At 39.8% G+C, this 14,433-nt stretch overlaps 1 protein-coding gene across 1 annotated transcript; it reads right to left on the bottom strand.

The window, feature by feature from the left end:
- Nucleotides 1-3,125: 3,125 nt before the first annotated feature.
- Nucleotides 3,126-13,151, bottom strand: CAMLG (calcium modulating ligand). The gene is made up of 4 exons (XM_047084808.1): nucleotides 12,909-13,151; nucleotides 10,766-11,223; nucleotides 9,042-9,107; nucleotides 3,126-3,743 (listed from the first exon to the last, which is right to left on the bottom strand). Exons 1-4 carry the CDS (start codon nucleotides 13,090-13,092, stop codon nucleotides 3,552-3,554), a joined length of 900 nt encoding a protein of 299 aa, XP_046940764.1. The 5' UTR covers nucleotides 13,093-13,151; the 3' UTR covers nucleotides 3,126-3,551.
- Between the last annotated feature and the right edge of the window lie 1,282 nt (nucleotides 13,152-14,433).

The following is a 14,433-nucleotide window of genomic DNA, read 5'->3' as shown; positions in this document are numbered from 1 at the left end:
TCTTTAGTGGTTCCGAAGCACGCTCAAGGTTGAGAATGACTCACCTAGCATAAGCACTGTTTTAGCAGAAAGCTGTAATGCTAAAGTTGGAGAGAGGCTCTTATAGTTTACGTGCCTCTTTACTTTTCTTTCTTATACCTAAGGATGACAGAAAAATTCTAGATTGTGACTGTGGCTGTTGACGCATGGATGTATACATTTGTCAAAACTCATTGAACTGTAAACCTTATTTTTTATTTTATTTTAAAGTTTATTTATTTTGAGAGAGACAGAGACAGTGCCAGTGCAGGAGGAGCAGAAAGAGACAGAGAATCCCAAGCAGGCTCCACACTGCCAGTGCAGAGCCCAACAGGGGACTCAGTCCCACGAACCTGAGATCATGACTTGAGCCAAAATCAAGAGTCAGGTGCTTAACCGACTGAGCCACCCAGCCACCCTTATTTTATTTTATTTTTAAGAGAGAGCGCACACAGGGAAGGGCAGAGAGAGGAAGACAGAGGATCTGAAGCAGGCTCCACATTGACAGCAGAGAGCTTGATGTGGGGCTCCAAGTCATGAACTGTGAGATCAGAAGCAGACACGACCAACTGAGCCACCCAAGCACCCCGGAACTGTAAACTTTAAACTTGCATATTTAGGTGCACCTGGGTGGCTCAGTCCATTAAGCATCCGACTCTTGGTTTCAGCAGGTATTCCAGCCACTCTACATTGCTTGTATGTGGGTAACAAGTGTGGGTTTCAGTCTAGGAAAAACAGAAAACCACTAGTGACTTAAACATGGAAACCCTGAGAAGGGTGTCAGATCCTGGATGTATTTGAGGCAGCTCTCCAAACACTAACTGATAAAGTGGACGTGAACTGTGAGGGAAAGGAAGGCATAAAGAGGACTTTCAGGAGGTGCCTAGGTGGCTCAGTCGGTTAAGTGTCCAACTCTTGATACTGGCTCAGGTCATGATCTCACACTTGGATGGAGTCCCAGGATGGGCTCTGCACGAACATGGAACCTGCTTGGGATTCTCTCCTCCCCTCCTCTCTCAAAATAAAAATTAAAAAAAAAGAGGACTCTCGGGTTTTGAACAGAACTACTGTGGGTCGTGGTGAACTTACAGAAACAAGAAAGGCATGGAAGCAGATTTGGCAGGGGAAGGAGAGGAAATCAGTGGATCTGCTACAGTAACATGTTGTTGGAGATGCCTACTAGACATCCAGGAGGTAATGGCCACATTAGGGGATACATGAGTGTAGGGTTCAAGGGAGAAATAGAGGTTGTCTGAGAGATAGGGGTCATAAGCATTTAATAATGGGGTATTTGAAGCCATGAAACTGGATGAGGCCATGCAGAAGTTAATGTTACAGCTGGAACAGATTTTTTAAATCATATACTTGAATTTCTTGATTTTAAGTGAGAAAACAGAGACTCAGGAAACAAACTTAATCCTAGGTCACTAATCTTTTTGGAATCTAAACTGGAACCAGAACCCATGCATCTGATACCCAGCCCAGAGCACTTTTCAAGATAATGCATTTCTAAATCCCCTTTAAGAGAATATAATCATGTGACAATTCTGATGGCCTTTTTAAGTTCACAATATGTTTACGTTAAGTTCAAAGCAATTCTATGTCCCAGAAAAAATTCTTTTAACTATTAGGACAGGTAAAAGAAGTAATTATAGTCCAGTATGTCTCCAATACATCACTTTTAACAAAATGCCCTGGCTTCCCAAACAGATTTTGATTCTAAGTTCATTTTTTTAAGTATCGTAAGTAATAGTTTTAAGTAATCTCTACACCCAACATGGGGCTTGAACTCACAACCCCAAGACCATGAGTCACATGTTCCTCTGACTGAGCCAGCCAGGCACACCTAATTAACCAGCTCTAAGTGTCTCATAACCCTCTTATTGTTTTTAGGACCAATGGTGGTGACACACATCCATTTATACAACTAATCTGGTCGAAGATGTCACTTTTCCATCTAGTTTTTACTCATATACATTTCGAGTCCTTGAAATTTCTGAAGTAAAAAATTCTTCATGATTCCCAGCACTAAGAAACTACCATTTCTGTTTGACACTACTCAACAAACTTAAGCAAATAGTAAGGGAGATGCCAACTGGCTGAATAAAAAAAATGGCACTAACAGACACAGACATCTTATAGCCAACTCTTCCCTCTGAAATAAATTTGATAATGATCTATAATTATTAAAGCTTGGCATGTGTCAACCGACTGAATGGGGCTTTTTTTTTTTTTTAAAGACACAAAAGAAGTTAACACGTACAATTGAAGACCACTAGTGTCTTCCTAGGGATTGGGAGGAAGATGACAAACCCGAGGATGCTTTTTAATCTTCTTGATTCTAGATTCATTATGGAATCAGGAAGAACATGTGCTCATCATTTTATCCTAAGTCAGGAGATACACTTAAATTACTATACTTATTCTCTATTATTCTAGTTCAAAGTAAAATGACAAAAAATGAAGACTTTGGGAGTAATGAAAAAAAAAAGGTGTATTTTTTAGCGGTGCCTGAGTCAGCGGGGCACGCAACTCTTGATCTTGAAGTCATGAGCTCAAGCCCCACACTGGATATAGTGATTACTTAAATAAATAAAACTTTTAAAAAAAAAGATATATATGCTTTTAATTAATATATATCCTTTCACAAGGATTAATCAAATAGACCATACAAAAATCTTTAAGGAAATGTGATAACAAGCAAAATTAACACCTAATGTTTTATAACCTTCCAAATATGACAGTTACCAAGTTAGTTAAAAGGGTATCTATGATAGTGGGTTGCATACCGCAGTCAATTTTCAAATTTCATTTTTATACATACTAATCATGCTGTTCTAGTTTGCTTTAAAACCTTAGTTGTAGAAAATGAAAACTCAAAAGTGAAAATTTCCAATTCTGAGTTTGGTAAAAAAAAAATTTTCATAAATAAAAATTAAAATAAATATCCTCATAAATACCTTCTAAGTTCACATGTATGAATGTTAATCACTTCATCTATTACTCCATATTTAGGCTGAAGTAAAAATTAAGATACTCAACAAGATAAAATTGGCTACCTTATTCAGCTCTTATAAGTTAAAACGTGCAGACTTAACATTAGACAATTCAGTTTCTTTCATTTTATTTTTAAGACAGCTCCATTTCTCAGGACAGAACAACACAAATACAAGTCGCAGCCTTTGGGGCTGGCTGAGACCGTGTGCATCTGCTCTCCTAAAAGCAGTAGCTCGGCTCCCAAAAGAGGAATTACAAATCTTAGAAGTTAGGGAAAGGTACAGACTAGGGATTCTAATCAAACAAGAAAAGTCAATTAGTGACCATGGTAGTATATTCATCACATCAGTATTAATACAAACTCAACACTTTTAAATCAGGGAACCTGCCATTCCATTCCTAATCAAATGATTTTACAACCCTATAAAGTAAAAGAATGACATAAAGGTGTAAACTGATTTGCCTCTTTTAGAGACACTGCAATATAGATGAGAAGTTGCTTTTTTATAAGCTTCTCCTTCTGTGTTCTCCAAGCTTCATGGTACTTCAGAGCCCCAGTAATTGAGGAGTTCATGACAAAAGATAAAAGTGAAAAAGTAGACACAGAGATCTGTGAAAACTTCTCCCATTTTACTATAGGTATCCATCGATCGATTTATCACTTCAGCAGGAATTCCAGATAATAGAAGTGCAGCTGTTAGCACTGTTGTCTTTATCTTCTTTTCACCCTGTACACAGAAAGACTTAAATAAATCTTACAGCTTTCAGAAGACTACTTAAGCTCTATACATACATGATCAGTGCTATTTTTGCTGAAATGATTCAAAACTATTACTGAAGTCTCAATACATCAATCAGTAATATATCAACCAACATTTACTAAGTATATAATGTGTAAAGCATATAATGCCTATCGCTAGGCAATAATGGGAAAGACACCATTCATGCTATCAAAAGTGAAAAAAAAAGCCTTAGAGGCAAGGCAAAAATAACAATTTAAGATATATACAACCGCACAAGACAAAAACAGGAAAAACATTACTACACAGGACATAAATAACTGCTAAATGAATGGCATGGATAATGTATAGCATAGTGGCTCAAAGAAGATAGAAATTAGTCCACGGTTATATGCATAAAGAAAGCACAGTGAAGATCTTATTTCAAAAGGAAGTAGAATTGGAAACTGAAAACAGGCCTTCAAGAATGAGCAAGATTTAGCTGGATAAAAATGAGAGGAGAAATCTCATTGTAAGGTAAGTCTCACGACAACAAAAGCCTGAAGAGTGACAGCCATACTAAAGGACAGAGTTATTCGTGACAGAATCATCACAACATTCTGTAGAGCCCTATCTGCCTTGCAAAGGAATTCATACTTGTTACGCATGCAGTAGGATATCATGGAACATGTATCCCCTGATAAAATTTTCTCATCTAATTTTTAAATTTTTTTTTTTCAACGTTTTTATTTATTTTTGGGACAGAGAGAGACAGAGCATGAACGGGGGAGGGACAGAGAGAGAGGGAGACACAGAATCGGAAACAGGCTCCAGGCTCTGAGCCATCCGCCCAGAGCCTGACGCGGGGCTCGAACTCACGGACCGCGAGATCGTGACCTGGCTGAAGTCGGACGCTTAACCGACTGCGCCACCCAGGCGCCCCTCATCTAATTTTTAGATTCAAGGCTGAATTTTTTTTTTAAAGAGTACTATTATCTTTTTTTTTTTAATCTTAATTTTTGGGAGAGAGAGAGAGAGAGAGGTCAGGGGAGGAGCAGAGAGAGAGGGAGACATAGAATTCGAAGCAGACTCCAGGCTCTGCACTGTCAGCACAAAGGCCAATGCAGGGCTCCAACTCACAAACCATGATATCATGACATGAGCCGAAGTTGATGCTTAACCGACTGAGCCACCCAGGCGACCCAAGGCTGAATTTTTATTTATCAATTTGGTTATCAACAAACCCAGTCACATGATTAAAAAACTTTTTAAATATAAAAAGCAAAGGTTACCCAAGAGAAAATAGAGCCTATGTCTACAAAAGGATTCACAGAAATTGTCAGCTGCTTTAGACATAATAACCAAAAATTGGAAACAAGATGACCATCAAGAGGAGATGAGATCAACAAATGCACACAGTCATACAATGGAATATTACTAAGAAAAAAAAAGGGGGTGTGGATGGCCTGATACACTCAAAAACATGGATGAAACTCAATATTATGCAGGATAAAAGAAGCCTTGCACAAAAAAGTATGTACAAGAATGATTCCACATATATGAAATACTAAAACAGGAGCAGCGGGCTGGCTCTTGATCTCGGGGTTTTGAGTTTGAGCCCCACGCTGGGTATAGAGATTACTTAAAAATAAAATACTTAGGGGCACCTGGGTGGCTCAGTCGGTTAAGCATCCGACTCTTGATCTCAGGGCAGGTCATGATCTCCTACTTCCTAAGCTGGAGCCTCACATCAGGCTCTGCACTGATGAGGCAGAGCCTGCTTGGGATTCTGTGTCTCTCTTCTCTCTGCCCCTTCCCCACTTGTGCGCACTTTCTCTCTCAAAATAAATAAACAAAAAAAATTTTTTTTAATAAATGAAATCTTAAAAAAAAAAGGAAAGAAAGAAGTACTAAAATAGGCAAAAACTAATCTATGGTGGGAAAAAAACAATCAGACCCTCCGGGTGTAAGGGGCTGAAAGCTGACTGAAAAGGGACACAGTGGAAATTCCTAACAGTCATGTTCTAAACCTTTAAAGGATTTGGGACTCACAGGCTGACAAAACTCACTAAAGATTTGAGCATTTTACTGTGTGAAAATTTTACCTTAATGAAAACAAGAATAACCATAAACAACCACTGAATTGTAAGGGGTAAAGCATACTGATGTCAACATCTACAACATACTTTGAAACTCATCAAGGAAAAAAAAAAGATGGACTGAAAATGGATAAATTGCATAAATCATGATAATATAACAAAATGTTACTTGTAGAATTTAGGTAATAAGTAGAAATGGGCGCTCACTGTACAATTCTTTAAACATTTCTGTCTGTTTAAAAACTGTTCCAGGGGCGCCTGGATAGCTCAGTCGGTTGAGCATCTGACTTCGGCTCAGGTCATGATCTCACAGCTTGTGAGTTCAAGCCTGGCATTGGGCCCTGTGCTGACAGCTCAGAGCCCGGAACCTGCTTCAGATTCTGTGTCTCCCTCTCTCTCTGCCCCAAACCACTGACATTCTGTCTCTGTCTCTCTCAAAAATAAACATTAAAAAAAGAATTTTTTCTTAAGTGTTCCTACAAGGGGCACCTGGCTGGCTCAGTTGGTAGAGCATGTTATTCTGGATCTCGGGGTTGTAAATTCAAGCCCCATGCTGGGTGTAGAGGTTAAAAATAAAATCTCTAAAAAAAAAAAAGGTGCCTGGGTGGCTCAGTTGGTTAAGCTCTTGGTTTTAGCTCACATCATGATCTCATGGTTCGTGGCTTTGGCCCTGTGACAGGCTCTGCGCTGGCAGCATGGAGCTTGCTTGGGATTTTCTGTCTCCCTCTCTCTCTGCCCTTCCCCCACTCACTTCTGTTCACATGCACTCTCTCTCTCAAAAATAAGTGATAAACATGTAAAAAAAAAAGGAAAGAAAGAAAGAAAGAAAGAAAGAAAGAAAGAAAGAAAGAAAGAGGGGAGGGAGGGAGGGAGGGAGGGAGGGAGGGAGGGAGGGAGGGAGGGAGGAAGGAAGAGAGGGAAAGAAAATAAAATGAAACAAAGGGGTACCTGGCTGGCTCAGCTGCTAATGCATGTGATTCTAGATCTCAGGGTGGTAAGTTCAACCCCATGTAGGTGTGGAGATTACTTAAAAAAATTGTTTTTTATCTTAAAAAGAAAAGATACAGGGGCACCTGGGTGGCTCAGTTGGTTAAGTGTCCAACTCTTGATTTCAGGATCTCATGGTTTATGAGATCGAGCATGGAGTCGGGCTCTGCACTGACAGCTTGGAGCTGCTTGGGATTCTCTTTCTCTCTCTCTCTCAAAATAAATACACTTAAAAAAAAAAAAAGACACATCCATAAAAAAATGTTTTGTTGAGAGAAAAGTACAAAGTATACAGTGATCTCCCTTCCTTTTCTCTCCCCCATTTACCTAGTAACCCCCACACATTCCTATCACAAATAACTGCTGTTAATAGTTTCATGTAATATTTTTCCAGAGTTTATGGGATTCCGGGCTGGCTCAGATTGTGTGAATCTTGTTATCAGGGTTGTAGGTTTGAGCCCTATGTTGGGTATAGAGATTACTTAAAACTAAAATCTAAAAAAAAAAACAAAACACAAAACTTCCAGTTTCTTCACACATACACAAGCAAAATCAAATATATATTATTCTCCTTTTTACGAAAAAAGCAATATACTATAGATCCTATGCTGCATTTTGTTTTCTTCTTAGTATTTCTTGGCGAGCTTACTATTATCTATACATCAGAGCTTCATCATTCTGAATGGATATGCCATAATTTAGTGAGTCATTTTATTTTTTTTTAATATTTAAAACATTTTTGGGGTGCTTGGGTGGTTCAGTCGGTTGAGCGACCGACTTCAGCTCACGTCATGATCTCACAGTTTGTGAGTTCAAGCCCCGTGTCGGGCTCTGTGCTGACAACTCAGAGCCTGGAGCCTGCTTGGGATTCTGTGCCTCCCTCTCTCTCTGCCCCTCCCCCACTCATGTTCTGTCTCTCAGAAATAAACATTAAAAAAAAATTTTTTTTTTAAAGAACATTTTTATTTTAAGTAGACGCCACACCCAACATGAGGCTCAAACTCTCGGCCCAGAGATTAAGAGTCATATACTCTATTGACAGAGCCAGCCAGGCGCCCCTAATAGGTCATTTATTAGTAGACATCTTCGTTGTTTCCAAACTTTGCTATTGTAAAACTATAATCAGTGTTTAAAGAATTAATTTCTAAACAGACACTTTAATTAATTACTTTTCTTGGGGGGGCGAGGTCAATAAATATACATCTATATAATCAAAAAAACTAAATAAATTTTAAAATAAAATAAAATTACATTTCTTTCTTCTCTCTCTTACTTGATATATATGGCCTATTTGACTCTTCATAAATATAAATGTTTCAAACCCCATTCAAAATACACATGAGGGGGTGCCTAGGTGGCTCAGTTGGTTAAGCTACCAACTTCCGCTCAGGGCATGATCTTGCATTTCGTTGAGTTCCAGCCCCAAGTCAGGCTCTGTACTGACAGCTCAGAGCCTGAAGTCTGCTTTGGATTCTGTGTGTGTGTCTCTCTCTCCCCCCGACCCCCACTCATGCTCTGTCTCCCTCTCTCTCTCAAAAAATAAACACAAATAATAAATAATAATAACAAGTAACTAAGTAAATGACCAAGTACCTGTTTTTCAGTAAAAAAATCATACAAAACTCAATCACATAAGTGAGGTTATTTTCTCCACCATTCAAGTCCCATAAAACTGTGTATACATTTGTAAGTAAGCCAACTAGGTAAACACGAGCATTCTACATGATTCTGTAGTGCAGTTTTGGCCAAATATTTCTTGAAAATACCAGGCCCTTGACATTAAGATAAAAAGCACTGCTGTTAAGCATCTAGAAAGGAGCACAGTAAGATAAATGGCCCCCTCTTAAAATTAATTTCCTTTATTACAGACAGTGCATCACTACATTCACTAAGTAAACTCAATACTTTCTCAGACAAGTACTATTCAAATTCTGTAGTTAAGTTTTTCCACCAGTCTATGGTAGATCGACATATTTGTAAAATATGATAAAAATGTTATGGCAATTTCAAATTGCTAACAAGTTTCTAATCACTCCCTCCTGAACTTAACTCATTATAAATAGAAATGAAAGTTTTAAGATCAGCATTGGTGGGACAATGACACTCTTAGTAACACTGATTCAGACCATGAGTATGACTAATTTTTTTTAAGCTCTTAGAATTATCTAATCATTAATTGGTCTAAACACATCACCCCAATTTAGAAAAAATTTTAATTTACCTTAGGAAAGTATTTGTATAGTCCCATGTATGCAAGTTGTAAAGTAAGAAACGGAGCAAATATGGACTGTGAAGACAGAAGATAAAGTTATGTATTTCCAACATTATCATTCAAATCACAACAAATCAAATTAAACTAACAGCAGCTGTAAAATTCCAAGCAAAAACATGGTAAAAAAAAAAACAAAAAACCAACAACTTAATTTTAGTGGCTGAGAGCATTCTTGTTTCTGCAGAAGGGTGAAAAAACTAAAGGGACTAGATTTCCTTATTATAAAACTTATAATTGAGTTTATAAATAAGTTTATAATTAAGCTTATAATTAAGTCCTTATTAAAAAACATGCTTCTCAAGTCACATTATTTTGATGTCCCCCAAAATGTCTTCTCTCACAAAAATTTACTCTTTAAATGATTTAGAGTATTCAATGGTGATAGATGTGTAACACATTATGCAGTAACATCTCTCTCACCGAGAAGTAACTAACTGACAATTTCAAAGCACACATAAAGGCCCAGTACTCAAAAGATAACATGCATTCCCAGACTCTGGGGCAAGAAGTTGACTTATTAACTCTATCTCTGGCATCCAAATGACAAGCTATTCTTGTTATAGATAAAATGGCATGGTTTTCTTGCTTCTCACACAATATAATCAGAAAGATCAAAGCAATAATTTACATTTATTCCTAAACGTAAAAATATTATGGAGTGAACGAGCAAACAAACATCACCAGATGGAAGTACTTAGAAATAGCAGCTGAAAATCTCATAGCAAAAAAACCCCAGAAAACCAAAAAAACCTCACACAAAAATGAGGCATAAAAATAGGACCTAACTTTCAAATCATAAAAACACAGAGCCCTCTCAATAAGAGAAAGCAGCTACACATCTCACTAAATGCTGAAAGCTAGGACAATTTAACATCAGAAAAAAGTCTGTACAACAGATTCTCACTTAAGAAAAAATGCATAAAACTGATTTTAAGAAAGGTTTTTGCCGAGCAACCTAAACTTTCATAATCTGAAAAATTTGCTTATGTACCTGGTACCTGGTAGATATTCTTTAAATGTCTAGTGAATGGAAATACTTCGAAGAGCAAGACACTAAACTATGAGCTATGGCTTTCTTCAATTCTCCCGGCACGTTCTGGTACAATAAAGACGAACTGCCATTATGATGATACTACCACATTACAAAATGCTGAGGTGCTTTCTGAACGACAGGAAAATTATGTGGTTCAGGATTATATTAAATTAAAGCTCCTGTTCAGGACCACAGCAACTGCATTTTAAGGTTTCAAATTATTTGAAAAGTGGTAATTAATCTATAGTACATGTAGATACTTTACCCTTTGGCTTTGGAAAGCAACTGCCCAGCTGTCACTTAGCGATGTGACCTTGGGCAAATGACTTAACCCCTGAGGCTTCATTCCTTCATCTATAAAACACAGAGTCCAATGATACCTAGTTCAGGAGGATGAGGTTAAATGAATTAATACATGTAAAACACTTAGAATGCTGCCTAGAATACAGAAAGAGTTAAGCAATTATTACTGGGCTCTGTATTTAACCAGGACATTTCATCTATATCTAGGTGAACAGCAGTTTATACTATATCCCCAAACAGCCACATGAATCTGGTAAACAGTAATATTGGCAATCAGTCCCACGGATTAATAGTCCTCATCACATAACCAATTTGCATTTTCCATTATGTTTCTTACCAAGTACTTGCAAACAAAAGCTCTGACTCCAAAGGCAAGAAGAGCACATCCCACCAATCTAAATATTCGAAAAGAGTCAAATTCTTCTGCTGTATTTCCATCTTCTTGATTGGGTTTCTCACTAATCAGCTGTTTCCGTAGCTTCATTGCTTCTTCAAATCTGGAGAGGTACTGTTCGAGGCCATGGCGAGAACCCCTCTGGACAGTGTCTGCTGTCAGGTCCCCTCTGTTCCGCTGCCGGAGCTCAAGGTTTACATCATTACTGCACTCAGGTGGTTTAATGAAAGAGTCCAATCTGTCTCCCAGCTGAGTCCCCTTTACCTCGGCCACATCACTTTGCTGGTCAGTAGTTCCTGTACCAACCGAATCGCCCAGCACTACTCGCTTTGAAACTGAAGGGATGGTGAGAGAGTTCAGTTTGTCACTGTCCTGCTTTGATTTTGTTTGACCTTCTTCTTCTGAGAAGAGAAATTTAGAAGCCTTATGTAGTGTATACTGGCAAACACCTTTCACGTTAAGATTCAAAAATATGCTGCTACTGGTAGAACTCTGCAGTCTCTGAATCTAAATACTGGTTCCGCATGAAAAAATAAACTAGTTCCTTCCTCTACACGCTCAAAATACATCACTCCAGAAGAGTTTTCCTGCAAAGGACATAATCCAAATTTGGGGAGTAGAAGACTAGCAGACAAATTGGGAAAGATGGTCATGGATGGAGCAAGCCAACAAGACCAGGTTTTCATGGATAATGTATCCCAGAAGTATGACTGCACTGCCTGCTCTAGCCTATCTGGTTAAAAATATAAAATGATTAAAGCTCTTTAAAACCTGTATTTTAATATTACAATTCTGAATCCAGAGTCCTGTCAGCATAGGGTGTGGCATATCCTACAGCTACTGTTTACGTAATCCTCCCACTGTAGTGCTGGAGCCATTAGTAGGTACTTAAGCAGTTTTAGGATGCTTTTCGGGTTTAAATACAAAATAAAGCCTTTAGTGACAGAATGTTCAAAGCAAAAGAACAAAATACAGAATGTACCTCGAGAAGGGTAACAAATACATGTCTTGGGAAAGAATAAATACCCTGCTTTTAATTATTAAAGGGAGAAATGTGTTTTCTAGCTGCTGTTCTAGATGAATTTGAAAAAGCGCTTCTTACCTTTCCTAGTAGTTCTGGCTGCAAACCTGTGAACTATCTAAAAGTTCAGAGCTGTCTATCTAAAGCCCCGCAGAAATCACAAAGATTTAAGTAGCTTGCGAACAGTGACTAAGCGTCAATTACTACAGGCACTGAATGGAAACTTAGAGAACACTAGCTCATATTAAGTGTTCCATAAATAATCACATGAAAAAAATTTTTTAGGAACTCATTGTACATGCATTGGGGGAGAAATGAGGAACTCTCTCTAGGGTTAAATGCAGTTCCTGACATCAATCTCAGCACACTAAGAGAGAAGACCTCTGGTGGGCACGGCCCACTTGTTAGGGTACAAAGAATGGTCGCTCCAAATTTATTCTCCTGTTGTTGAAAGCCTGCAGATGACAGTGTTGAGGGCACTGAACACAGACACTACGATATGACCGTAAGGGTCCTAGATCCACGTAGGAAGGACTAGGGGGGCAGTTCAGTAAGCACAAGCTCCCCTGTGCCGACAGAGTAACAGCGAAAAGCAAAAGAAGGAAGATAGATACTAGGGAAGGCACTAGAAGGGAAAGCATCTGGAACGGAAAGAAAGCCAAGTATTCTTCCTGAAGGGCACAAGAGAGCAATGTAACCGGGGCGGAAAATGTGCGCCCTTCAAAAGAGGGGAGGGCGTGGGGAAAGAAGGGGAAAAAGGGGCTGTCTAGCATAACTGGGCAGAGGGCACCATGCCATAGGGCTCAGGAGCCAAGGTTTCACAACCTGGGGCGGGAACAAGGAAAATCTGAGAGCGAAACCTACGGAAAACTGAAGACAGGTACTAGAAACGTCCAGAGATTAAGAAGTGAGAACTTGAGACATCACCTAAAAAGCAGGGACAGAGGGGAGGTCAGGGAGCAGAGCTTTGTCAAAAAGATCAGCGGGGCGTTGGAGGGAAAGCAAGAACGATCCTCAAGACTCAAAGAGGTGGGCGGGAGCTGAAGGGAGATGGGAGGTTCTCACCTGCGCCACTCCCGGGCCTGTGAAAGCCCATGATCCGGTTGATGCGCTGTTCCGAGTTCATAAGCAGCTTCCTCCGCCGCAGCTCGGCCCGACGCTGGGAAGCCGACAGGCCTGAGCCCGCTGGAGCCCCCGGCCGGTCCCCGCTATCTGTCGCTACGGTCACAGGCTCCATCTTCCCCTCCATAGGTAGGGAAGGATGAAGGTGGTGCTGCAGGTAGCAGAGGCAGCGCAGATGACTTCAGGCCAGGCCGCAGGGCGGGAGCCGCCCCTCCCCCCGCCTCCCCCGCCGTAGGCCCGCCCCTCCAGAACGCCAAGCCGGAGAGGCTGGCTAAGCATGCGCGCCACCCGACAAAGCGCGAGTCTCGCGCCGCCATTTTGAATGAGGGCAGAGTGGGCCGCCCTAGTTCCTCCTGCCTGTTTTAACTATCAATGTTCTTCTCCTCCAGTCGACAGGGTTCTCTGCTCTTCACGAGGACATGAAGAAAAGCGAACCCCCAAACTAACGAGAGGTAAAGGAATACAGATGAGGCCCAGACGTAGCGTAGGCTTGTGCCCAAAAGCAAAATGGAGGTTGCTGCGGCAGGCACTTGTTTCCAATGACCTTCTGCGACCTCGCTTATAGATTACGGAAATACGTAACTCGAGGAGCGACGCTTTGGGGAGAGTTGCTTTTAGGTTTTGTTTTTGTGGCTGAGACTTTCTCCTTAATGGTCTTTTTTCCCCAAGTATATACCTGTCGTGTTCCAGGCCTTGTTCACATCTTCCTTCAAGTCTTGCCTAGTGATGCTTGTCCTGTCCATTCTGTTTAAATTGCCACCCTTCTCAACACTCCGTAACGTCCTCATTATTGTTTTTTCTTAACACTTGTAACCGATTCGCAAGATAAATGTACTTACTTTGTTTATATCTGTTTCTCACCAGCTAGAATGTAGGCTCCAGCACTGTATATTGTTCGCAACTGCAACTCCTGGAACAATGTGAGCGTTCAGCGGGGCCCACTTACCTTAAAGCAGTGTTGAGGTCCACAATAGTATTAGGAGCCTGAGAAAATGTTTTAATTTTAATTTATTTTAAAGTCAGAAGAAAAGCATAATAATTAATATATAATAATCTGACCTGGATTATAGTCATCCTTTGCTAACACAGTCCTAAAATACGATTTAATAATGCCCGTATGGAGGAAGGAGCCCATGAAAGAAAAGTGTGTAGGGCATACAAAAGTCATAACGCAGCCCTGCATTTGTATGCAGCTGTTAATCATAAAGATAAAGTGAATGAGTAAAAGAACGAAGGAATCGAATCATCCGTCAACGCTTGCTGAGGAGGCCTTGTGGCCGATTCACACCTGAGGCTCCAGAGGGTGAGGCTATCTAGTGGGTCCCCTGCAATGAAACCAGAATGAGTCAAACTCATAGTCAAAATTAGGAAGCAGGTGAAATCCTCCCTAAACAGAAAGTAATGAAATACTGTATTTAACCATTAGTCACCTGATTCTGTTCCAAACAGATAAGTTTAAGAAAAAAAG

This window comes from Lynx rufus, unplaced genomic scaffold (genome assembly GCF_022079265.1).
Source record: "Lynx rufus isolate CCGP_SWC_20201006 ecotype Redwood Valley unplaced genomic scaffold, mLynRuf1.p SCAF_1, whole genome shotgun sequence".
NCBI classification, from domain to species: domain Eukaryota; kingdom Metazoa; phylum Chordata; class Mammalia; order Carnivora; family Felidae; genus Lynx; species Lynx rufus.
This window is presented reverse-complemented; position numbering and strand designations above follow the sequence as displayed.

Excerpts from the sequence above, each read along its gene's own strand:
- CAMLG (XM_047084808.1), bottom strand. The coding sequence starts at position 13,092 with ATGGAGGGGAAGATGGAGCCTGTGACCGTAGCGACAGATAGCGGGGAC. Across the intron at positions 11,224-12,908 it reads CAGGCCCGGGAGTGGCGCAG|AAGAAGAAGGTCAAACAAAA; the intron begins GTGAGAACCTCC and ends TTCTCTTCTCAG. Across the intron at positions 3,744-9,041 it reads TATACAAATACTTTCCTAAG|GGTGAAAAGAAGATAAAGAC; the intron begins GTAAATTAAAAT and ends TTCTGTGTACAG.